Source organism: Cajanus cajan, chromosome 10, assembly GCF_000230855.2.
Source record: "Cajanus cajan strain Asha chromosome 10, NIPB_CcT2T_4, whole genome shotgun sequence".
Classification (NCBI taxonomy): domain Eukaryota; kingdom Viridiplantae; phylum Streptophyta; class Magnoliopsida; order Fabales; family Fabaceae; genus Cajanus; species Cajanus cajan.
The window spans coordinates 12664079-12691095 of NC_138526.1; the positions used below are offsets into that span (position 1 = coordinate 12664079).

The window sequence follows — 27017 nt, forward strand, 5'->3', positions numbered from 1 at the left end:
TGTATAAATTAAGTCTATAAATTTTTTAAAAATTTGAAAACTATATGATATTCAAATTGATAGATAATTATAAAAATATTTTATATGTTGATTTGAACTTATTCTTAGATTAAATGGTCACCATATATATATATATATATATATATATATATATATATATATATATATATAGATGAATTCACTAACTCCAAATTAAATATACAAATTTTTAAAAATTTAAAAATTATATGATATTTTGTTATATGATTCAAATCAATGTATAAAATATTTTTATGATTATCCATTAATTTAAATTAATGAAATGAAATATCAAATAATTTTTAAAATTTTGTAAACTTTCATGAACTTTTAATTTAACGGTTGAATTCTTGAAATTTAATTTAATATGCACAATAAATTATTAAGTAAAGTAATAATTAATTTTGGAGTAATTTAATAATTACCTATCAAATTAAATGAATTAAATGAAGTATCACCTAATTTTTAAAATTTTTATAAACTAATATTTTAGTCTATATAATATAAATGCATGTTTATTAAAATTTATAATAAATTATATATAAATATTATCTTTAAATATATAGATTATATTTAAAATTATTATTCATAAATATTTTTAAACATATAAATTATATTTTAGATTAATCATAAAAAATTATTTTATTTATCTATAATTTATTTTAAAATAGTAATACTGAATTAATAAACAATTATAAAAAAATAAAATAAATCCTAAAAATACTCACACACAAATTAAAAATTTGTTTTTAACAATATAAGAAGGATTAATAAATCAATTACTTAACGCCTAACGGTAATTTCATGATTATCATCGTAATTAAAAAGTCAAATGACGATTCAATTCGATTTCTTCAGTTTTATCTCTCTTGACAAGCACGCTCATCTCACTCGGTTCACTCGTCACATCTAATCCAAACTGAACCCACCCACCTTCTCCTTCGTTCCGGTTCACTAGCGTTCCACTCGATCCTCTCTCTCATCTCATGGGTTCGCTCGAGACTCCCACCGCCGCGGAAAACGGCTCCGCCCACCCCGCCGGCAACGGAAAGTCCCCCTCCATCACCGCCGTCGAGGCGCCGCCGGAGCCCGACGTGTCCAAGCGCCGGAGATCCTCGGTGCTCCCCTTGGAGGTCGGCACGCGCGTCATGTGTCGGTGGAGGGACAACAAGTACCATCCCGTCAAAGTCATCGAACGCCGCAAGGTTCCCAACGCCATCCCCAACGATTACGAGTATTACGTCCACTACACCGAGTGTACGACCCTTCCATCTTTCTTCGCTTCCTCAATTTGAACGAACGAGTGAACGGTTAGGGTTTTGGATTCGCGTGGTTACAAGTGTTGCTCGCTTGGGCTGTGTGTTTATTTAGGGTTTGTTGGGATGCAGTCGATTTCCTGTGATGTTTTGTTTAGGGCTGACGGTGAATACTGTCTTATCCCGATTAGGGTTCACTGTGAATATTTTTGTGGCAAGTGTTCTGGCGATACTAGTCAAGTTTCGCAAGAACTTGGATTGTTGTGAGTTTTTGTTTATGAATTTATAAGTGACGTGTGGATATAATTTGGGGTTTTGTTTTAGAGATTGAAAAGTTGCGAGTGACAGAGAAAGGAATCATTTTTAGCGACATAACTATGACTTGGTGGGTAGTATGGTCTGCCCAGTTTGGTCTATATGGCTGCATAGGAAAATAGTATTCTCAATCAGGTTTGGGCGGCCATAACTGTTTTCATGGAAATTAAATAAAAAACCTTGTTTACACAAAATCTGTCTTGAGTGATCCGTGTTTGGTATATTGAGAAGTTTTATGCTGATTGTTGAGAGCCTAACATAACCCTTCTTCTTTATCCAGACTTGGTTCTGGCTATGAACCATAGGCTGAGTTAAAGAATAAAAATGTAAACATCATAGTTTATGTGGCTGTCTAGTTTCTTAGAATTTCACATCTTTGGTAAGTAATTTTTTGTTTGAATGAACAAGAAATCACGATTTTGTTTAGGTATCAATGTGTTGACACTAGTGTTGGCAACTATTTTTGTCATGTTGATCTCTGTTTACAGTAGGCTGGGATGATAAATTGCTAACTGCTTAGGGTGTGTTTGAATACATGTTGAATCTCGGCTGAACGTTCTCCAGTCACATTTTGTTTCTAGGAATGTGTGCAATGAAGGTTTAAATGATAAAACAAACACACGCTTAGTCTTGTTTTTGCTTGTTTTTATTTTTCAGTCAATAGGAGGCTTGATGAGTGGGTGAAGCTTGAACAGCTGGATCTTGATTCAGTGGAAGCTGTCGTTGATGAGAAAGTGGAAGAGAAGGTAATTATTGTAATATTCTTCAAATTGCATGCAGCATTTGTTTTGGACTTCATATATTAATTTTTTGGAAGATGGATAGAGGTTTCCTGAGAAAAAAAGTGATAATGTAGTCCAGACATCTGGTTATTGTTTTACAAACACCACGAAGTCTTATCCCACTAGGTGGGGTTGGTTATGTGGATAAAATAATGCCATTATGTTATGTTTAAAACCATTTTTTTAGAATATTTGGTTATCATTCTAAAGTCTAAATAGTTTGTTTTTTTTTTAACCTTCTCTGGTATCCTAATGACTTGTAGTGATGTTCATTTTGGTGACTGGAATTAAATATATGTAGTTTAGTTGCTTGTACTGGCTGTTCTTCATCTTAATATCTTGAATCGGGTTTACTTTCTCTGTTATGCATATTTCTTTTTTCAAAATATGGACTCCCTTTGCGACTGATCTCATTTAGAAAATTGCACATATTGTTTTCTAGGGTGCGACAGGTTTGAAGATGACACGCCACCAAAAGAGGAAGATTGATGAAACACATGTAGAGGTAGAGTTGTTACTATTCAGTTATAACTTACACATACTGTCAACAAAATGCATACTGTACTTCAAACCTTATAGTCTCTTTGTGCATGTGCTTCACTGGTGAATAGGTGCTATTTTTGCAAACAATAAATTAAATGCTATAAGTTGTTAATATTTGCAGTGGCACAACACTTTGTTCACACTGTTCTGATTGAACAACTTATCAGTATTTGAGTGCTACTTCAAAATGATGCATTCAAGTGTGTTCAGATTAGCTGTAAAAAATATATTATTGTATATAATCAATTATCAATTATTGTTATAACAATTATTAATTATTGATCATATGAAATAAGTTTTATGTCGATATTTGAGGTGAAAAGTGATTTTAAAATAGTCAACTTTGTTTGGATTGTATAGAAGAATTGTCTTTTCTATAGTAAAATTACAAATGAGGGACAAAGTTATTTGTAGTAATAATCAATTGTTGGAGTAAAGTTGGGAAAACAAAAGCTAGCTGCCTAGAAAATAAGCAGGTAGCTTTTAATCATAAGCTCCAAAACTGTTTATTTTTCCTGAAATGAAAAATAATTAAAACAATTGTGAAACATATACGGATAATGGTTCTAATTCTAACAGATTATCTCATGAAAAAAGCTTTCCCTCAAAAAAATTTAGTGCTCCCAAACATACTCCAAGACACCTTCTGCTTTGAAGCTTCCAAAACACTAAATGTTGAAGTTGCATAAAACATGTTATTGTGATATTATATTGTATTTTTGTTGGAGCTTCATGCTGATCATTGCTTTTTAAGCCCGAAACTTGGAACCAGTGTACTCTACGGCTTCAACTTTCATTTTGTTCCTTAAATTTTCTAATTTATATATGTATTGTTAAATTATAGGGACATGAGGAGCTTGATGCTGCCAGTTTGCGAGAACATGAGGAATTTACAAAAGTGAAAAATATAGCTACCATTGAGCTTGGAAGATATGAGATTGAGACATGGTACTTCTCCCCATTCCCACCAGAATACAATGACTGTTTGAAGCTGTACTTTTGTGAGTTTTGCCTCAATTTCATGAAGCGCAAAGAACAGCTTCAGAGGCATATGGTGAGCTGTGTCTGAAAAAATCCTTTTACACTTTATTTTTCTCTTTTTGTATACATTGTCTTTTCTTTTTTAATAAGGTGACCCCTGATTTGGCTATGAGTTGTTTAGATTTTAGGTTTTATTAATCTTTTATTTATTTTTAAAAAAACTAAGTTGCTTAACTTATCTGTGAAGAAAGTTTGTTTTTCTCCATAAATTTTACAGCTATCAATTTTACTGCATTTGTCCTCCTTATTGAACCAATGCAGCTTACTTTTTATCGATCATAATCTGCATCTATTGTGTTTATACCTCATACAAGTCTATTTGTTGCAGCATTCTATTGGATTTCGAACAATCTAACTTCATCCTGTGGTTTTGTATTGTTTGCCAATTAAATTTTACTCAAGATTGTGTTTTTATAATAATTTAAAATTTATTGTTGCTTTTAATTTTATCTGAAAATTAAGTTTTTTGATTGAAGTAAATTCATTTATTTGCTTGAACACTTGGAGATTGATGAAAGGGTATTATTTGAAATGGTCTATCCAATACCTGTGTTGGTATTTATTCTTTTTCTCTACCTAGGGCCCAAAAGAAGTTGAAAAAAGATGTCAGTTTTATGTATCCAATGAAAATCACTTGGGCACCATTTTTAGCACCTTGTACCAACATTGGTTTCCTTTTAATGCAGAGGAAATGTGATCTTAAGCATCCCCCTGGTGATGAGATATACAGAAGTGGTACACTGTCGATGTTTGAGGTACATTTTTAACACTAATGTTCTCATTATCACAAGGTCTTCCTTTTTTCTTTGTTATCTGTAACCCCAATCCATTATGTTCGATTTTTTTAGTTGAAAATGAATTTTGAATATTTGTCAGTTATCTTTCAATCATTTCGTGATGAATGATTGTAAAACTGTTGCTTATAAATATCTTCTATTTGTTAAAAAAAAATTAAATTGGTATAATATCTTGAAAAATAATATAGATGATTTCAATATAATATGTCAACTTGTGAAAGTTCAAATTACAGTGACTGCAATCCACATCTCAGCAAATGATACACCTGCAATCACAATTTTAAACCTTGCTACTCATGGTATTAATCGGTGCTTGAAGGATGTTTCTCTTTCTGACATGTACAGATATTCTGTTGTTTTTCTGTATTTTTTGTCTTTTGTGCTTCTTTCTTTCTGTTCTGGAGGATTTATTACCATCCTTTGATTCTAATAGGGTTCATTTTTAAAGGCATTTACCTTTTCTAAAAAAATTTAGACAAATTTGTATATTTAATAGCCAAATGAAGTTAAGGGTAAGCTTAGCTACAAATCTCAAATATTGGAAAACATTTCTATTTAGATAATGGCTGAATTTTGAGAACGTTATGTTATCTGGCTGGCAGTTTCAAGTTGCAATAGTTATATGTACATAGTTTTGTTATTAGTTATTAATTATTGATTATTATCATGTTTTGAGTTTTGTGATTACATTTAATTATTATATCTGGAAACAGGTAGATGGCAAAAAGAACAAGGTCTATGGGCAGAATCTTTGTTATTTGGCCAAGTTATTTCTTGATCACAAGACCCTATATTATGATGTAGACCTGTTTCTGTTCTATGTTTTGTGTGAATGTGATGATCGAGGGTGTCACATGGTTGGCTATTTCTCCAAGGTAAAATATTACAGTGTTGTCATTATTTTGCTTTGACATAAGATATTTCAGATTTTTATATTTTACTGCCAATATACCCGTTTAATTCTTGTCTCTAATCTAAAATGCCTACCTAAACTGCCTATGAATCAGCAGGACCATTTATCATGCAGTTTCTATTATTTCATAATATAATTATGTTCTATTTTGGGGGAGCCTTACCAGTATTGCATCTGGTCAGTCGTTGAGCTCATCATCCGTACCTACTGGATACACCAGTTTGTGATGTTCATTTATAGACCTTTATTCTAGTTGTATTATGAAAAGTGAACTTTGTTCTAATTTAAATTTATTTAATCTTCTAACTTTATTTATTATACTTATTTATTCATTATTTTCTTTCCGTTATGGATAATCTTATTTTGTTTACTTTTTTTTATTTATAAAGGAAAAACACTCTGAGGAATCTTACAATTTGGCATGTATCCTTACCCTTCCACCTTACCAAAGGAAAGGCTATGGCAAATTTCTTATTGCTTTCTGTAAGCTCTCTCTCTCTCTAAAATGGGCCTATTTGAATGTTGGCAAACTACCTTAATTGTGGTGATTGCTAGCCTGCCTTAATTGCTGTACTTCTAGCCCGCCTTAATTGTGGTCTATCATAGATGTCTTAGAAAGGGCTACCTAGGATGACAACAAAGGTTGAGTGAAGCATTGTAGTGTGCAGGTATCGGGACATCAATTCTTTGAACTTAAGGTCCCACATCGACTAAAGATAAGACTTAGTAGTACTTATAAAGCTTTGGCAATTCTTGCTATACAAACATGCTGTGTGGGGTTAAATTAGGCCCTAAGCCCAAAATTTGAAGATGTTGAATAAGAGTGTTCATGGGTCAATTTTGGCTGGGTTTCATCTAATCTGTTATCCGACTTGATCAAAATAGTTTGGTTTGGGTGGGATTTGTGCAATTTTTTTTTTATCAAATCCGAACCAAATCTGATCAATAACAGGTTGGGTTGGGTCATTGTGTACGAAAAAATTAAAAAAAAAAACTTTTAACATAAATATTAACATTCAAATAAATGTGGAAAATCCATAGCCATCTAATTATTAATTTATAAATAAAAATGAGGAATCATTGAATTAATACTATTTATAAATGTATAAATGAAAGTGAAGAACAAGTGAGTTATTATTCCTTTGATCATCTTGCCCATGTTAGAAAACTAAAATAAATATATAAAAAATAACATAGAAGTAAGATTTTTTGCGTTAAAACTTTTCACCATATGAAATAGACTTGTTATAGACTCCTATGTTTATGAATTGGAATTTCATTTGTATCAATGCTTCACAAAAACGTAATGAAACATATCTCAGCAAAATAGACTTAATTATTAACATTCATACATTAGAGACAAATATAAAGTCCAAATGAATTAGTAAGGTAATGAGATTGATTACCAGCGGTGAAGCCTAAACAACAAATGTAAGTATGTGCACATTGGTGTCTCACTGTGTTTTTTATTTTTGAATTTACGAATAAGAAAATTATTTGATTTTCATTGTTCTAAAATTTGAAATCATTATTTTTGGTTCTTAATAATCATTTATGATAGATATATAACGTTTATTTTAAGAATCTAGAAGAAAAAAAAAAAAATAGAAGCATCGTGTGTTTACATGATACTATAAAAAGCTTGTGAATATCACTTAAGAGTTAAGATTGTACACTCTAAAAACCGATCCAAACTGTTTGGGTTGGGTTTGTTTTGGTTCATGGGCACCCATACTGGGAACACCCCCAATATCAATTGTTGGGTTACCTGCATTGTCACGCTCCAGGCCCATAGCCTTGGGCATGAGGGGTGTATTGGAATTGTGGTCATTCCTAGCGCCCTTAATTGTGGCCTTCTAGAGTTGTTTGTCATGTCTAGGAAAGGGCTACTACCTATGAGGGGGCCTATAAGGTTGAGTGTTGAGTGAAGCATTGTAATGTGCAGTCTGTTGGGATGCCGACTCTTGGGGGTTTAGATCTCACATCAACTAGAAATAAGGATTAACGTAGAAGTTAATTGTGTGGGGTTAAGTTAGGTCCTAAGCTCAAAATTTAAGCTTGCATGCCCTAGAGTTACATGTGATAAAGTATGAGTGAAGTTCATTGAAATTTCAAACTTTGAACAGCATATGAACTGTCCAAGAAAGAGGGCAAAGTTGGCACACCTGAAAGACCCCTTTCAGACCTTGGACTGCTAAGCTATAGAGGATACTGGACCAGGGTTCTCTTGGACATTCTGAAGAAGCATAAGGGAAACATTTCTATCAAGGTACCTTGCTCTTTTCCAGTAATGTGTCTAAGGCTTTGAAGAATTCAACTTTTCTGTTTATGAATAAAGTTCATTTGATTGTTTAGTCTGTGTAATAAAGTAATATCTATTTAAGGGTAATAAAGTAACATCTATTTACATACATTTCCATTCTTTTCCTAAATGAACCCAAATTAAATAAATGCTTCTCTTCTCCGTGGGATGATAACAGACAATAGTAATTAATGATAACTCGTTCGCTTTCTTCTTCTTCCTCTTCTAAATCACATTCCTTTTGCTTTTTATTTCTTCCGTGATACCAAACTAGCATAAGATTTATTTATTTTTGACAAAAAAAATTTAAGCATTTATAACTGCTTTTTATGACCCATAAAGGATTTCTGATCTTGGGCGAAAATATTACCTCATCAAGGCTATGCTGTTGAAAAAGCTTCTCTTTTTCCAGGAACTGAGTGATATGACTGCCATTAAAGCTGAAGATATATTAACCACTCTTCAGAGCCTAGAATTGATTCAATACCGGAAAGGTCAGCATGTTATTTGTGCAGATCCAAAAGTGTTGGATCGCCATCTTAAAGCTGCTGGCAGGGGGGGGCTGGAGGTTGATGTTAGCAAATTGATCTGGACTCCTTATAAAGAACAAAGTTGATGGTCGTATTCATCAAAAGAATACTGTGGTGAAACTTGTGCTTTTGTGTATAGAGTATATAGACTAGGTTTCTTAGAAAACCCTCTTGATGTATTAGTATTAGTATTAACAAATAAGATTATACATTTTAGATGAGAATAGGTACGTAACTGATTGTTTTATGCTCTGAACCGTAGCCGTAGGTACATGTATTAGTCTGTATCTTAGTTTCTAAGGATGAATGCCAGAGGAAAATAGTTTTTATTTTATGCATTTTGGTGCCTGGCATATTATAAAATTAAAATATAAACAGGGAAAATTGCACACTCCTCCTTAAAAGGTCTCTCTAAGTGTCACTCAAACCTTTATTTTTAGTGGAGTTGGAATAGTATTAATATGATTCATTATAATTATAATTCTGATGAATAAAAAAAAATCTTTATTTTCTCTGAAACACTGACATCACATTGACACCCGTGGGTAGATTTTGAAAAGAAAGAAAGAAGACCTAAATTCTGTTTGCGTTTTCTACATCTTGATGAGGCTTTAAATCTTCTGAAAATTAAATAAATGAGTGGGAGAAGAGAGCGTGAATCCATGGTACCGGGAACTAGCTCCAACAAAACTCACCTAAATGCCATCTACGTGTCATGAACCATTGGTCCATTATCCCAACACCAAATGACCAATTAACGCCACCTACCCTTAAAACTCCTCACAGAAACCATCCTGCCAAGTAGCATCAAGCAAAACACACAAAAAATGAACAGCACAATCCCAACGGCACCAACACGTTCACTATGAAAACAAGTTGTTAGGTGTGCGATTTTATTTAATTATTTTGTCAATTTTATTTTTGTTAATATCCATCATTTGTATTTTTCTATGGTTAATAGTCACGCTTGGGCGTGTGACCATTGCACCTCATGTAATTTAGTAGGGGATCCATTTCCTAGAAATAACATCTTGATGTAAGAATAAAACATAACACAAATATGAAACAATAGTTATATAGTTCTACCTATTACATTTTCATGCTTTATTATACCATAGGAATTCATATATCGTAACAAAAAAATGGTATCCAAAAAATAGTAAAGGCATCAAAAAAATTGTTTTAATCCAACTCTTCGCATTTGCTATTGATACTCATCCTCTTCGACTTGTTCACTATCAAATGGGAGTGAAAGTAGAGAGTGTATATATATATATATATATATATATATATATATATATATATATATATATATATATAGCCATCGAAAATCCATTTGGACAATCATAATTAGGCATGACAATCTAACCCGTCCCTGTGAGTACCTGCCCGAACCTGCCCCGATTTGAATAGGGAAAACCCGTATTTATTGGGTTCGGGTTCGGGTTTTTCCCGATTGATAAAATCGGGAGCGGGGGCGGGAATGTTAATACCCACCCCGCCCCCGCCCCCATACCCGCCCCGCTTAATAATATAATTAAATTTTTTTTATATATATATAAACCAAAATTATAAATATTTATATGTAAAAATTTATATTATTTTACTTTTCTTTTATTTTTTTTAAATTGTTCATATTTATTTAAAAGAAAAAAAAGAAGAAAAAAAAATAGGAACAGGGGTAGGGGCGGGGGCGGGGCGAGGATGGGGACCCAGATTTTATCTCCGGTGGGTATCGAGGGCAGGGGCGGTTTAAATTTGCGGGGACGGGGGCAGGGAACGTAAAACCCGCCCCCGCCCCGCTCCGTTGCCATGCCTAATCATAATAGCATTGATGCTCTAGTAATTGTTCTTGGCCAATACATTTCACCAATGTAGTACTGCCAAGTTTCCCAACAATATCACCACCTTTTGTAGACAAAATTAGAGTGAAGTATCGAGTAGGGATCTAATCAACAGATACAACAATAATCTTAGTCCAAGATGATTGCACTTTATATTTTTTCATCACCCATATTTTTGTAGGACAATGATACCCAACAACACATAGATTGAGAAGTTCTCCAAGAACTCCCAAATCACAAAAATTAAAGTCATAGTCCTCCTTAAAACCAATTTGGAGAGATATCTCAAAAAAATTCCTTTCCATCAAATGAAAAATAAGAATAAAATGTTATGATACATCATAAAGATAAGTCAACCAATGAATAACATTAACATCGTTTAATAGGGACTCGTTTCTTCTATCATTTAAGTTGTTAATTTTGGACAAATCGATACCCTTCATTTCTTTCCATGCATTAGCTCTAGATTATACCATAAATGTTGCAAGAGGCTTGAACCATAGTGTAATCATCAGTTGATGGGTTGTACCCAAAACCAAAAAGGAATATGAAAAACATACCCATTAAGACAATAGGTGAAAAAGATACTTTTTTGCAGGCACTTGTGGATGGATTTCATACCCATAGACTTTGAAAATTATCCAAAAGTACAAACCCTTGACAATTGTCCAAAAGCACAAACCTTTGACAATTGTCCAAAAGCACAAACCTTTGACAATTGTCCAAAAGCACAAACCCATGACAGGAACCACGAATTTGAACATCATAAGGTTTTAGGGGAAAAAATTCAAGCTTTAATGCAATTGAAGCAAAATCATTGCAAAGGATTGGCTGAAGTCTCTGGATCAGGCTTCTCAAGCATGAGGAACAAAGAACACAAGCCTCTCTGTGTGTGGAGTAGCTAGTTCGAAATGAGATTTTGTGAAGTGCGAAATAGAGATAAGTGAACACCATGACTTACACATACATTTGGAATGACTTAGAGACTTGACTAGTAACTTTAACAAGATTTCAATCATCAATCCCTATGGCAGAATCTCGGTATTATTTCCTTTCTCTTGTGTTATGTGATTGTCTTTTTCCATTTTAGGGTACTTGATTATTTTGTATATCTCAAATATATAAAAGGGAGATAAACATTTGTTCCTTATCCGATACTCTTCCCATGTTACTTCATTTTTTAGTACTCTTCCTCTCACCCCTCCTTCCTTCAAATATTATATATATATATAATCAAATAAACAATGAATACCATATAACCAAACACACAAAGTAAATTAAAATCACCAAATTGAGTATAAAGTTACCTGGATTGAAGCAATCAAAATATTGTTCGTGGAGAGAAATTTTGTACTACAGATCAAAGAGCATGCTCCAAAATACTTTTAGAAAAACAAAAAAAAAATTTGTAATGAGGGAGAGATGATTTCTTCATTGTAGTTTATTAGTTTGCAAAGTTGAAATATATAGATCCAAGTGTGGTTATGGTATTGAAAAAAAATAAATGTAGAGAGAGAATAAAATTAATGCTCATGTAAAGAAAAAAGCAAGATAACATAAAGATCAATTAATAAAACCAAGACTTGGTTAAATCCATTGAACGAATGAATAAATAAATATTAAACAAAAGCCGAATAAAAAGGCTGATTTTACATATTATAAATAATAAATATATTATTTTTTCTAACATTGTCTCACCAATTTAAAAGTTAAATAAACAAAATAATATAATATTAAAATACATGGAAAAATTAAAAAAAAAATTAATGGAGCATGAGATGTTATAATTTCAATACAAGACGTCTTTTAGGTTTGAATCCTATATCTTGTGTATATGAACTTCCAAGTGAGGAAATATAGAGACTTAATTGTCTTGACTTACATCCCCTTTAACCAAACTATGGAACATAACACATATTATAGTTGTCCATTTGAGTTCTAATAAGTGATTCCATGTTATGCCTTTTCACGTGAGTGTGTATGTGATGAGATCATGCTTAAGGGTCAAGTCCAAAAAGAACTAAGAAGAGTGGGCTAGCCATAAAGGAGGAAGGCTCAAGCTCATTTTGAACTTTGGATTACTTTTTGTAGTCCATATCTTCTACTTTGTAAATATTTTTTTTTGCATTTATTTTATTTTGACTTTGTATTTTCGGTCAAATAAAATAGAAATTTATTCTTGTAATTTTTTTTCATTTAGGGGTGTACCTAGTATTCTAAGAGGTGCAACTAGTAAATGATAAATGAGTTATTTGGACTTGTTTGGGTCAAGAGAGGGAAGAGAACATTTTATGTTAGAAGTGGATGTCTAGTTAGCCCTCCACATTTTCCCATTGACTCCACACAATCCCCACCTAGTCACACGCTTCGTGCTTAGTCACACCTTTTGCATGTTTACTTTTACACCCCTTTCTTCCTACCATACCCCCACCACATCTTCTACACCATGCCACTTGTATAATTCTTATTGGCTAGTGTGAATCTAACTTGTTTTTAAACTAAGGTCTACTTGATTGATTCTTTTTTTTTTACTTCACCAAGAGCACCTAGATCTTTCCTTGAGGTTGAGTTGAAGTGATAGAAGTTGAGAATCAAGCTTGAGGAGCTCGACTCGTTAAAGAGAAGTCAACCTTAGAGGGTTTTAAGGTTCATTTTGTTTTCTTCGTTTTCTTGCTTCTTGGAAGCAAATTGAGGTAAGACAAACTTGTTGTTTGATTAATCCAAGTTGTTTATGTTGTAATATGTGATGTTAAGCCCATTGGTGGCAATTTGAGTTGGAATCATGAATGGTGTTTTTGTATAACGTGTGTCGGAAAGGAGCATTTTCTGCATCAATTTTTGCTGAGTTTCTTCATGATTTCATGATCCATTTGTCCTTAGTTTTGGCCCAAAGTATGTCTTCATTCTCTTTAACAGATTTGTGAGTTCCAAAGAGTTTTCTTAGTTTGATCTGTTAAGGAATCACTTAGACATGCAAAAAGTAATTGTTATTCATTCTAAATAATAAGCATATAAAACTTTATAAAGACAGACTGTATATTTCGTTTAATGATACATTATCTCGCTAATGAATTGTGACTTATGTTTCATGTGAGCATTTCAACAAAACATTTTCTCTAAGAAAAATATTCTATTTGTTATCATTAAAAGTTGGAAGCTTGAGGGATCCAAGATCGTCTTTTGGCTTAACATATACAATGTTGCATGGATGTCTAGAAATTATTGCAAGAACATCCTAATGAATAAGATTTATGTTTTTTTATGCTTGTTTATTGTGCCAATGTGGTGACCTATCGTGTCGTTACAGGGGAGACATATGTCGAGGTTGTGGAACTTTAGTAAATAAGACAGGGCAACATCCCCACCTATCTATTCCTTTAAAAAAATTATTCCATGGAAGAAATCATTGGATAACAACTTTAGGTTAGAATACATTCTTTTGACCTATCCCTTGATAATTGTGAGTTTCTGATCAACAATCTCAAATGATACAATAACAAGTGGAGGAGGAGTATGAATATGAACTTGTGGAGCTACTTCTTCTTCTTCAGCAACAATAATGAAAACATGTTTTTCACTAAGGGGCAACCTAGGTTTCAGGTTTCTCAATATTCTTCCTTTTAGAACAAGCATCTCTAAACTTTAGTTGAATGAGTGCTTAAACAACAATTTGTGTATAGGTTATTTTTAGGAGAACCTTTAAACCAAGCTTCTATATAAGGAAGATTAACCCACTTTTTTAAACCTACCTATTCATCCTTTACACACCCAAAAGTCTTCTCCTCAAACTTGCTGTTGGCTTCAAAATGATTTTCCAAATCTTGGAACATGTTAGGGAAATCATTTAACACTTTTAACTCATTATGAGGAACCTTAGAATGGTGTTCTCCTAACCTTTTTGAAGACATGTGCCATGTCTCTTCTTCACATGAGTAGGGTTTTTTCCAACCCTAATTTGATTCTTCTTCCTCTATTGGGGAGATTGAAAAAGGGAGCAACCCTGACTAGTGTTGCTTCTTTCTTCTTTTTCTTCCTCTTTCTTCTTCTCTTCCTTATCCTTTCAATTCTATTTTGTCTCTTCATCATTAGAATAGATAGAGACCTTCTTCATCCTTGGTTGATCTTTGACTTTCAAATGATTCAAATTTGAGACACTAGAGTCGTTAATATCAAAACCCCATAGTTTTCATCCTTCATAGGTGTATACTATATAATCTATATAGTAGTGATTAAGTTATTAATATCTTGCTTGTTTAAACTTTTTTTTCCAATAAAAACGTTTCTATATAAGAACTTTTTATATTTTTATGTGTTTGTCTATTTTTTTTAAAATAAGTAACTTTCTCTTTTTTTAAGAAGCAACTTCTATTTGCATTTTTAAATAAGTTTTTTTAACGCATTCATTTAGCAACATTTTTTTTAAAGTTTATACAAATGGACCTTATATGTTATTTTTAATATATTGCTTTATGACAATCTACATTTGCAACTTTTTGTACAATGTTCTCATTTTCTCTTTTTGATGCATTTAATAGTTGGAATAAAGGTTGGTGGTTGTAAGTCATATTACAATATAGACAAATCAATATTTGGTTATATAATTTTTTTGTTACATGCAAGTTAGGGTTTTGTTACATTAGTTACTAAAAAACATAGGTAGTAATAAGACTATTGGATGAGAATTGCAATTGTGTCATGTGGTAAGTCATCTCAGAACTACTTGGATCTCGTCATTGTTAGTCACAATTTGAACTTACATACTTAACAACATCACATCTCATCACCATATCTCATCCACATACATCATTATTATGATATTATCTTCATACATCAACACCATTCATTCTTCACAAATTAATACATTCCCCATTTCTACATCCTTATCATAACATTTCTACTATTCATTTATTCACATTACATCAAGGTATACATTAAGTCTCATGCACTTATAGTTCTTCCTTATATATTAGTTATTTAACATGATTACTAACTTGTTTGTTCCTTTCACTTAATTCAACGTAGCTACTCCTCACAAGCTCTTTTATTACTTATTTATCTCATAAACATCAATTAATTTAAATAATGACATGGAACCCAATGAGGTCGAACATGTGCCCAATACGAAGAGATATGGGATCTCTCTCAAATTCACGTTCAATGTGGTGGTGTTTGTGCTTGGTGTGTGGAGGTCAAGGAGTTCTCTACCCGATTTGTGCCAAGCGTGGTTACTTAGTGTGATCTAGGTCAAGTTTGACATCAAAGCTTTCTCCAAAATGATGTTACATGATTCCAAGCAAGACACCTCTTGCCCAATGTAGAGAAGTTAGAGACTTTTCTAGCATCTCCACAATTAGCGTGGCTCTCCCCAAGTTGGGTTTGACATGCCCTATGCATTGAAGGTGTGCTTGATGCTACCACATATTCTACATGTCACAAAATTGTGAGCAACACGATCTAGTGTCATCCAAACCCATCTACACATCTCCAAGTGTCTTTTTTCTAAATCTAAACAATCAAACAATCTAATAATCCATTCATAATAATGCAAAATCATCTATTTGTTCAAAGTCATCTAATAAACTCAAAATCCCCAAATTATGCATATAACCCTAATGGTCAAAACATAAGGCAATTCATTATCAAAATAACTCAATCACAATATATGTGTGAATTTACTAAGATAACATAACACTTGTAACAATAGTAGACACTCATAGAAATTCAAATAGAAAGCTAGGAGGCTAAAGGGTCACCTTACTACCTATAACCTTCATATACGCCCACAAATTTGACATTTTCACTCCTACTTACCTCGAGTGACAATTCTATAGCATAAGTGCATTCTTTACAGCCTCAGTCCCTACTCCGTACTCTTTTTAGTTACTTCCTTTAATTTCTCCTCTATAAGGGCTTTTAAGGTTTAGAAAGACAAATAAGGAAAACCTTACTCTTATTTTTTATTTTTTAAAATATTTTAGGTTGGGCTTAATGTCCAACCTAATACTTTTCCCCCACTTACAACCTATTTTTGTTATTTAAATAAAATATTTATTTTATATTTAATCTCAATTAATTAAGCCTATAATATTTTTTTTTATTAAAACATGTTTTATTTTATTTTAAAAATTGAGATTTTACAACTTTCTCTCCTAAAAAGAAACTTGTCCTCAAAGTTTACCTATCTTGAACAACTCTGATACGCTTCCTTCATCTTGCTTTCTAACTCCCAGTTTACACGTTCGTAGGAGGATTAAGTTGCCATACCCAATTTGAATGAGAGACACATTGCAAGTGATCACGCCTATCCAACCAATGATAAGCTGATTTTCCTATATACAAACCCTGAATATTATGGCCCCAAATCCATGAATTAGGCATGCCATCAACAAAATAAGGGCAAAGAGAATCAATAGAAGTCAAAACCTCACTAGAAAGGGAGGCAAACAAATTATCTAGGTGCCAAGAAACACACGGACTTGTAAATCCATATCATGAATATCCACCCAAGGAACCATGTTGGCTAGTGGATCTTTAAAAACCCAAGGTTCTTGCCAAAAATCTCAACTCCCATCCCCTAACTTCAAACAAAAATCGTCTTCTAGAGTCACCAAGGCTTTCACTAGAGATTTCTAGACCATGGTCCCTTGCTTCCCCAACAAGACAACAAGTTACCATGCCTGAAGTATCGATCCCTTATGACATGAGTCTATAGCTAGTTGGACGGGTGCAATAACTCTCACACTAGTTTACCTAACAACGCCGTGTTTTGAGTCCTAACCTTACGCAACCTAAGACCCCCAAACTTATTTACATTCGTCATTTTCTTCTAGTTGACCATATGAAGACCAATATTAGTGTCCCTTCTCCAAATAAAGCGTCGCATAGTGCGATCAATGTAATCACACATGTAGTGGGGATACTAGAGAACCTGTTCCATATGAGAAAAGGGTAGTAAGGATCACTTTTGTCAACATAATGCACCCTACCTTATATAAGCATGTTGCTTTTCCAACTTGTGAGCTTAACATACACACACGTAGTTAGAACAAAAAAGTTTGCACGAGTGACCCACCCTTGGAAATTTTAAATCCCAAGTATTTATCCAACCTATTTGTGGGTTGTATGTGAGTGACATGAGAAATTTCTTGCTTAAGTCTAAGAGTGACCTCTTTAGAAGCAATAAAATGAGATTTGCCCATGTTCACCTTTATGCTGAAGATAGTGACTCACCTTCATGTCGGAGATAACAGAAAAATCCTGACCACTTTCGTAACTAGGTTAGCTTGGGAGACTTCAAACTTGACAAAAAGAAGCACATCATTAAAAAAAACAAATGAGAAATTAATGGCCCCTTGTTTGAGATGTGAACTAGCTTCCAAAGACCTTCCTAAACCACCTCTTGAATCATAAACCCTAATCACTCTATGCATATGACAAACAAGTAAGGGGAGAGAAAGTCACTCTAGCAGAGGCTACATCATAGTAAATCCTTTCATTTTACTACCATTCCATAAAAGAGAAATACTAGAAGTAGTGACCCTGTGTATAATCAAAGAGACAATGACTTTATGAAAACCAAACAACTGAATAGTGTGTTTCAAATAAATGGTATAGATATACTTGCTAATATAAAAAATATGAGAACAACTAATAATAATCCTTAGATTAAAATAAATTGTTTAGATAAAAAAATACAAATAAAGATATCATATACCACTATTAGTGTAGTTTTTCTATCATTTGTCACTATCTCCGTCTCCTCCATCGTCACCACACCTCTACCACATCACCACCACCTCCATTGCAACTACTGTAACCGCCTCGTTGTTGTTCTCATATGTCAATATTACAAATAAATCTTTTACAAATATTTTAAAAGATTAAGAGAGAAAAGAAGTATATGAGAGAGAATAAATAAAAGAAAAAGAGAGAAAATATTGTGATGAAAGTGAAAGAATAAAGAAGTGAGGTGATAATATAAGAAAGAATAAAAAGAGAAAGAAACAAGGAAGGTCTAAGAGAAGAGGACACGAGAAAAGAAAGAGAAGATAAACACAAAAATAAAAATCACTCAAAATTTCAAGGGTTTGAATGAGATTATTAGATGAATATAATACATAAATTTTATTGAAAAATTTTACAAAATTCTTCTCACAGAACAATTCATTAAAGTTTGTATTTTTTTCTTCTTCAAATATTATAAGACCTTTTGTAAGTGAAAAAATGTCTCAACTATATCAAAATTTGATATAGTTTTTAAAAAAATTTAGTTGTTGGAATACCAGAAAAACATATTTGTTCAAAAAAAATTCACACATGTTTTAGCTACTTTAAATATATATATTTAAATAAAAAGTAAAATATATTAAAAAAAATAAATTCGACGTATTGCAACATATACATAAAAAGAGAGTAAACTCAACTTACGTTACAATTGCGATTATTCGAAAAGAGGATGTATAAATGACAAATAAAGATAATTAACAAATAAAAGAGAATTGTAATTATTAAAAGGTAAACATGTTTAAAAAAAGTTAAAAAATATTTATCTATCTTTATAGATAAGTCCAAAGTCTTAATTTAATATCACAAAAATTTTAAAAAAATATTTAAAATATTTTAAAATGCTAATTTAATTTAATACACAATTAAATGCAATTAGAATTCATAGTTTTATTCGAACGTCCTTCTTGCAGTAGTATTTTCCGATTTTATGGGCTTTATTGTGTCACAGCCCGCATCACTTGTGGGCCTTTGGGCCTATGGATGAAATCTGGGTTTCACCAAAAATAAAAAAGAACCCCGTGAAAGCAAAACCCTAGTTCCCTCCCTTTCATTCCCACAACAACAGAGCCGCGGCAAGAAACTCGTGTCCCAGTCTCTGCCACCGATTCCACAATGGTAAAACCCTAACCCTCTTTCTCTTCTCTTCTTGTGCCTTTGTTTGTTTGTGAAACCGTAACGAACGACGTCGTTTTCAGGCTTCCGAAAAGAAACTCTCCAATCCCATGCGAGAAATCAAGGTCCAGAAACTCGTCCTCAACATCTCCGTCGGCGAGAGCGGTGATCGTCTCACTCGCGCAGCCAAGGCACGGTTGAATATTTATTTTGTAATTTATAATGACACTATTATCAATTTATTTTATTTTATTTTTATTTTAATTTTTTTGTATTTTGTGTATCTTCTCTCACATTCTTAGGTTTTGGAACAACTCAGTGGCCAAACCCCTGTTTTCTCCAAAGGTATTGTTTGTTATTGTGATTTTTTTTAATATTTTTTTTGCAATTGTTGAATGAGTATTGATTGGTTGAATGGATATGGCAATGGCAGCTAGGTACACTGTGCGTTCGTTTGGGATCAGAAGAAACGAGAAGATCGCTTGCTATGTGACGGTGAGGGGTGACAAGGCGATGCAGCTTCTGGAGAGTGGTTTGAAGGTGAAGGAGTACGAGCTGCTGAGGAGGAACTTCAGCGACACTGGCTGCTTCGGCTTCGGCATTCAGGAGCACATTGATTTGGGAATCAAGTAATTTCAATTCCTTATTATGCACTATAACTCTTTGCTTCTCCCTCAATTTTTATTATATCTATTTATTGTATTGGAATTATTAATTCTCTTACTAATCAAATAATCAATATTGTTTTCTACTCATTTAATCACAAATCTCTGTAGATTATAAATTTGTTCAATTTGATAATAACTATTTTAAAAATCTTAGAGCATTTCCTGGGGTAGAACCTATTTTATGTTTCTTAATTTTTGCTCCAATAGAAGAACATGACTACTTGGCTTTTATGTAAGTTCTACAATTATAGTTAAAAAAATAATTTTTTTTATGTTTAAGAATGGGTTCTTCAAAGATCTTAGGCCATCTCTAGTGAGGGTTCTTGACTAATAACTAGGTTCTTAAATATAAGAATTGATTCTTATCATTTTTACCATTGGAGCATGCTGACATGGATGACTTGTTATATTTTATAATTCTCACTTAAATATAAATAAATAAAAATTGGTCTAGAAAATGAATTAAGACTCTAGTCACATTCTTCCATTGCGAGTTAAAATAGAAAGTTCTTACATCCTGAGTGGCATTGAGGGACCCACAAAAAATAGATTAAGAACCTAAAATAGGTTCTATTATTGGAGATGCTCTTAGATAAGAAATGTTCTTATTCGTAACATCTACATCATCCTACTCCAATGGTAAAATTTATAAGAATCGGTTCTTATATTTAAGAGCTCTGTGAAGAACCGCCATTGGAGATGGCCTAATTAAAGATGGTTTCTAATTGGTTGACTTACACCGCTAAGGCATACGCATTAAATCCATCAAAGATTGCTAAGTGTGACAAGTTTGTTGGTTTTTATAGTTACTATTTTAAAATTATCCTTCAGATGATATTTGATTCTATACTACATGAAAATTAAGTTGTATTTTTTCAACCTATTATTTATTGATTTTAATTTAAATTTCTATGCATTGTAAACTCATTAATGGTCGTTTATGATGGGATGATAGTGTTAGTGTATTGTGCAAAGACTAATTACTCATGCTCTTATCGTTTTAATTTTTTTTGCTATAAATATTTAACTATTTGAAAAAAGAAGAAATCATTACGCCCCATTTCATGTTCTTTTTGTGGACCTCAAAATATCTTTCTTTATCTGTAGAAACAGATGTTGTATTATTTATGTTGTTTTAACATTTTTGTGCTTCAGGTATGATCCTTCGACTGGTATTTATGGAATGGATTTCTTTGTTGTTCTTGAGCGCCCTGGCTATCGCGTGGGACGTCGTCGTCGTTGCAAGGCTCGTGTTGGAATCCAACATCGTGTCACTAAGGAGGATGCAATGAAGTGGTTCCAAGTTAAATACGAAGGTGTGATCCTAAACAAGTCCCAGGCAATTGTCGGTTAAATCAGGCCATTCGTAAGTGCAATTCCCGATTTATGTTGTTCATTATAGTTTCATGTTTATTTTCTTGAATTAGTACGGATATTACTCTTACAGGTCAATTGAGCTGTTTTTGACAATTTTTTTTTTAATATTATTAAATTTTGGCGAATGCTCTACATGTATTTTTAGCATTTATCTACTCACTACTAGCGTGAATTTGAATTACATGGATAATAGTTCAATGTTTTGCTTTGTTTGATCAACATGTCAGTAAGATGGTTGATTTTCGAGATTTTGTAGGAGAAAATTTAAATGCAAAAATTAATAACTGCTATTTTAGTGTGCGTGTTTAGCAGGGATTTTTGAAAAATGCCACTTTTTTATTTTTATTTTTTTATAACTTTTTATTACTGATTATTTAATATTTTATTTATTTATAATAATGGATGTGTCTAACGTGTGCTGTAGAGTTAGCTGTGCATCATATAAGCAATGCCCTCGCTAATTATAGGTTAACTTTCTTTTTCCTCCTATTGTTTAGTATATAACATCAAACCCAATAGCCTTAACTATTTGGACGATGATGATATTAAACTGAAACCATTTCGTTGATCAAGTTTACAACTTTCAAAGTTTGATGTTATTTATGAAAACTAATAAAAAGTGTGCAATGGAGGACCTGAATAATCCAGTCTAAAAAGCTTGACTTGCATGATTATTCTTCCGCATATAAATTTGAAATTCCGATTCAAAAAAAAGGTGGGTAGTGAGGAGAGAGAATAAATAAATATTCAAATTATTACCCAAAACATTATCAGAACTCATCAGCGTCTCAATCACAAGACTAGGCCTCCCGCATCCCTTATGTTGCCAAGTCGAATAAAGGCAGAAAAGAAACAGTGATAGAAGTAGAGTCTCACATCACAGATGCATAAATCAAATATTTTCAGCATTACGAATTTTATGGTGCATGATTTCCCACATAGAAGCTGCAATTTTATTTTTATTTTAAAATCTTAGGGTGCCCTCATCAAAAGCTAACCACTAGTATTTTAAATATTGGGATCAATTTAAAAAGTTGATTTCTCCACAAATGTTTTCTTATAAACATGTCAGATATCGAACTCTTGTCACATTTAAGATTCAAAGTTATTTGCCAATAATATCACATTATAATATAAAAGCTGTAATCTTCATGCGCGTAATCAGAAATTGTGTAGCGAGGCATTTTATTTTAATTTGTATAAAATAGTAAATAATTTTATCCATTTGCAGCTAGTTATTTTTATTTTATCCATAGTTGGTTTGTTTAGCATTCAAGTATGGTAATAAACTATAAATCACCCTCATCAAATCTGCCTTGAACCAAATCCAAAATGCAACTCGCCATCGAGCAAAGAGACTATTAGGCATAAGTTCAACCCAATTTGTACCGGTTTAATTGCATTTCATGATTGAACTAAAACCATAATCCAGAGTTATAGACTTAAAGCCCAAGATGCAATACTTCCCCAAGCCCAAGACACACAAAGAAAATGCAAATTTTGCCTCCTTCAACAATCCATCCTAGTTATCCTTTAAATAAAAAAAAAAAAAAAAGAGGAAGAAGAATAGATCCTATTCCTGAAGGCTTCTTCAAAATTAAGTTTTGTCACCGTGCATTATGTTATAATGGTTTATATTAGTTCATATGATTCACCCTAATGATGTCACCAAATCTATCATTTATTCGAGTTTTAAAAACATTGAAATAAGAATATCAGATTTCAGAGAGAGTATAGCATGAATTCTACAAAAGATATAGAAAATAGTAAGACAAAATCAAAAGTGTTTTTGGCAGAATTAGAAGAAGAAAAAAAAAGAACTGAAATGACAAGCAAACTAGTTGTATCGTGTTTCACATTGTGCTAGATATTTGCAAGTGTAGAGGAAAAACAAAGAACAATTGCTTTATTTGGGAAAGAAGTTATAGAAAGCTCAAGTCACCTAGGGAATGGAAAAATGTAACCCAATTACATTAACAAACCAAACTACACAAAAAGGAATAGTCTCTTGAACAAGAAAAGCGTGCTAGGGTTACATGTATACATATATATATAAACACATTTCCAACCCCTAAACCTATCCAAATTAATAAAGAGAATTCTTGTTAATTTGTGAGATAATAAAAAAGACACGTGCAGGGGCCATGGCTTCGGGGCAAAGAACAAGTAGAACAACTAACATTCGTCCTGTGTATGAAACTTTCGTGCCCTACTCAGAGTTGAAGGAAACAGAGGAAGCATATTTTCTTCATATTTACCTTTCTGGTGCGTACTTTGCATGCCACGTCTTTTCTTACTAAAATATTATTATACTTCATCTATTCATTTTTATTATATTGTAAATACTTTAAATTACATTCATTATACTTGAACAGTTTTGATCAATAAATCTCTACCAAGTACTTTCATATATTTTTTTTCTTTAAATAAAACTATCTATGCTAATTAATTTAACATTTACTATTTATTAAATCAAATAATAAAGCATATATATGAAATAGTTAGACGAAAAGTAACTTGCAAAATGGCTTTGCGACGTCAACTTGTACAATAATCAAAATGAAATGTTGCTTGGGAGAATATTTAAAACGAGATAAATTATGTAAATGTTTTAACTTTCTTTGCGTTTTGTTGTAAAATAAAAGGTGTAATTAGGATTTTGATATTTTAAGTATTATAATTGTATAATTTTAGTTTCTAAAATTTTAATCGAGTAATTTTAGTTCTTCAAATATTGCAGTTGTTGGGTTTTAGTCCACTAAATTTTAATTGATCAATTTTAGTTTCTTAAATATCATAATTTTATAACTTCAATCCTTCTTATTAAAAAAATATTAATTTTAAAATTATATAAATGTTCATCTATTTATAATATTACATATTACTGAGGTCGAGACATTTCGTACCTCTATATTTTATTTAATAAAAATATATTAGAAAAAAATTAATTAGATATAATGATACATCATGTAACTTGTTAATATAGAATAAAAAAAGTTATTACATTTTTAATAGAAAAGACTAAAATAATATAATTATGAAACTTGAGAAATTAAAATTACTCGATTAAAAATTGAGGACCATAATCACACATTTATAATACATCCAAATTTATTTAATTAAAATTTATAGAATTAAAATCACAATACTTTAAAGATTAAAAATGCATTAAAGCCAAACTAAAGAATTTATTCAATTTTACACAATGATAGTCCCGGGACATATTTGATCTCAATCTAACTCATAATAACTATAAATGAAAAAGTATTTTGAAAAGTTATTACAATTCAACAAGAGTTTTTTCCCCCACTTTTTATCTCTCTCGGTCCATCATTTTTATCTTTATTTTTTAATAATTTTTTTAAAAAAATTATCAATATTAAAAGTAACCTCATATCATAAAATAAATTACTTATCATAATCTTAAAATATAATTCATCAGTTCAAATATATTTATTTATAATAATTTTTAATTATAATATAATCTATGTAATTTAAAATATTTATTTATTACAAATTTTAATTATATAAAATAATTATTTTTTTTATGTATTACATACTAAAATATTAGTGTGTTTGTAATTTGAGAGTGTGTAGATTACCTATATTCTTTTCTAGTATCATGTATATGTTAATTACTAATCAAGGAATGATAAGAATTCCCTTGAAATAAACTATAATCATGTGTGATGAACATTTCTCTCTAATAAGGACATTCCTTGGTATTAAAGACTATTTGGGTAATTATGAGTGAACAAATTGTAGTTTGAACTTACAATTATTCTCTAAATTGAATCTCTTTTGGTCTTCCCGTGTATCAGTGATACACCCTTGATCAATAGGATCAAAGTATTTTTATCCTTTTCTCATCATTTATTTGCAAAGGAATGAGAAGAAGGAATGATTCCATTTTACTTTTATTCAAAACTTTGAAATCTTAGTGAAAAAAGAAGAAAAAAGGTTTCCCTTTACCTTATCTTTTCATAAAAATAAATTCAAAGCAATTTTTAAAGTGTAATCTCTTCTCCTTTCATGTTTCTCTTCCTAATTGACACAACTTAATATATATTGATTACCAATTTTAAACTTGGAAGATTCTGCCGAAAAATGATATGATATGTAATCATATCCTACCAAAAGTGTTTTATATAATTTACATTTCTTTTTCTAACTATTCTGTTTTTCAAACACTAAAACCTGTGCAAAAGATAAAATGTGACATGCATGCATTTTTAGTCGTTCTAATGGAAATTAATGCATCATTATCTTGTGTTATACAGGTTTCATAAAGGAAAAGTTAAAGATCAATTTTGTGAGGTCTTCTCGAGTAATGAGGGTTTCAGGAGAACGACCATTAGGAGGCAACAAAATAAACATTTTTGAGCAAACATATCCTGTTCCAGAAAATATTGAGGTGGAGAAACTTCAGGGCAAGTATGAGTTGGGAATTCTCACTATTACAATGCCAAAGAAGCCCATTTCACAAGTTTCACCTCAAGCACAAGTGAAAACAAGCCAAAGAAAAGACCCATCTCCAATTATTCCTTCAAAAGAACCTAGACATGAACCAAAGCCTCAAGAAATGGCCAAGGAAGTCATGCCTCCAAAATCTCCAACAACTAGATTGGAACAAGGAGAGAAATCTAATAGAGACAAGAAAGGACTACAAAATGTTCAAGAGGAAACCATGTTGAAACCCACAATTGCTTTAACCCCAAGGAGAAAAATAGGTAAACCTCAAAATGCTCAAGAGAAATTTGAGCCAAAACCCACATCAACAATGGGCCCAACCAAACAAATAGAAGATAAGCATGGAGAGGAAATTAAGCAAAATGACATCACAACATATATAGAAAAAGTCAAAAAGAGATTGAATGAAAATGTCACGCCAAAGGAAGATAAAAAAGATGGGAAGCCACATGAGACAAGAAATTCAGGTAAGAAATACATTGATCAAAATGAGGCTTTTCAAGGAAAAGAAATCGAGACAAGGCCAAAGAAAGTAGGGTCCAATGCCCCCAAAGCTCTAGAGAAGGAAAAAGAGACCAAAACCGTTGACAAAGGAAAGAGTAAAGAAGATGAAAGCTACACAATAGGAAAGGGAATCAAAGAAGTAGTTGCTTCGGCTTCGGAGGTTGTCACAAAAATTGGAGAAGGAAAATTGAATGATGAAGAAAAGCCTTTAGTTGCAAACATGGGTGTTGCAATTCTTGTGATTGTGGCATTAGGAGCTTATGTTACCCATAAGTTTACCTCTTCTAGCAGAGCATGAAATTAGCTATGCTCAAATGATCAAGTCCTTTGGAATGTTTTCTTTAGAATCTTGAAAAGTGTACTTGGAGTTATGCAAGGTGTATGTGTATGAGCATTCATGCATTAGTGATGTTTGATTTGACACCTTTAATTTATTTGTTTTAAAAAAAATTAACCACAATTACATTCAACATTGACAAAATTGACTATTGATAAAATGTAATTCTTTTTATCTTAAAATGTCTAAAAAGGTTTGAATTTTTTTAAGACCAGTAAAGGCCATTTTAATAAATGGATCATTATATTTGACGTGATATACAAAAATATCCTCAATAAAGTATAATAGTTAGTTATTAAATATGAATTAATGACTTATTATCAAGTCATAGTCATAAAATTTTCATAAATTCAATATTTATGTATAAGCATTTTGAATAAATTACATAGATACTGCTTATAATTTTATGAATTACATACATA

General features: G+C 31.9%; 3 protein-coding genes across 3 annotated transcripts; all 3 read left to right on the plus strand.

Moving 5' to 3' along the window:
- The first annotated feature begins 892 nt into the window (after positions 1-892).
- Positions 893-8835, plus strand: LOC109808010 (histone acetyltransferase of the MYST family 1). Its single transcript, XM_029273377.2, has 9 exons — positions 893-1275; positions 2247-2335; positions 2814-2876; positions 3759-3968; positions 4642-4710; positions 5466-5627; positions 6055-6148; positions 7792-7934; positions 8380-8835. Exons 1-9 carry the CDS (start codon positions 1005-1007, stop codon positions 8581-8583), a joined length of 1305 nt encoding a protein of 434 aa, XP_029129210.1. The 5' UTR covers positions 893-1004; the 3' UTR covers positions 8584-8835.
- Positions 8836-19101: 10266 nt separating this feature from the next.
- Positions 19102-21416, plus strand: LOC109808486 (large ribosomal subunit protein uL5). Its single transcript, XM_020371510.3, has 5 exons — positions 19102-19242; positions 19323-19430; positions 19542-19584; positions 19673-19868; positions 21063-21416. Exons 1-5 carry the CDS (start codon positions 19240-19242, stop codon positions 21259-21261), a joined length of 549 nt encoding a protein of 182 aa, XP_020227099.1. The 5' UTR covers positions 19102-19239; the 3' UTR covers positions 21262-21416.
- A 1862-nt stretch (positions 21417-23278) lies between these two features.
- Positions 23279-26688, plus strand: LOC109809693 (uncharacterized). The gene is made up of 2 exons (XM_020373068.3): positions 23279-23549; positions 25565-26688. The coding sequence occupies exons 1-2, from the start codon at positions 23429-23431 to the stop codon at positions 26554-26556; spliced, it is 1113 nt and encodes a 370-aa protein (XP_020228657.2). The 5' UTR covers positions 23279-23428; the 3' UTR covers positions 26557-26688.
- Positions 26689-27017: the final 329 nt, after the last annotated feature.

Excerpts from the sequence above, each read along its gene's own strand:
- LOC109808486 (XM_020371510.3), top strand. Across the intron at positions 19,431-19,541 it reads GTCTCACTCGCGCAGCCAAG|GTTTTGGAACAACTCAGTGG; the intron begins GCACGGTTGAAT and ends TCACATTCTTAG. Across the intron at positions 19,869-21,062 it reads CACATTGATTTGGGAATCAA|GTATGATCCTTCGACTGGTA; the intron begins GTAATTTCAATT and ends TTTGTGCTTCAG.
- LOC109809693 (XM_020373068.3), top strand. The coding sequence starts at position 23,429 with ATGGCTTCGGGGCAAAGAACAAGTAGAACAACTAACATTCGTCCTGTG. Across the intron at positions 23,550-25,564 it reads TCTTCATATTTACCTTTCTG|GTTTCATAAAGGAAAAGTTA; the intron begins GTGCGTACTTTG and ends TGTGTTATACAG.
- LOC109808010 (XM_029273377.2), top strand. The coding sequence starts at position 1,005 with ATGGGTTCGCTCGAGACTCCCACCGCCGCGGAAAACGGCTCCGCCCAC. Across the intron at positions 2,336-2,813 it reads ATGAGAAAGTGGAAGAGAAG|GGTGCGACAGGTTTGAAGAT; the intron begins GTAATTATTGTA and ends ATTGTTTTCTAG. Across the intron at positions 4,711-5,465 it reads GTACACTGTCGATGTTTGAG|GTAGATGGCAAAAAGAACAA; the intron begins GTACATTTTTAA and ends ATCTGGAAACAG.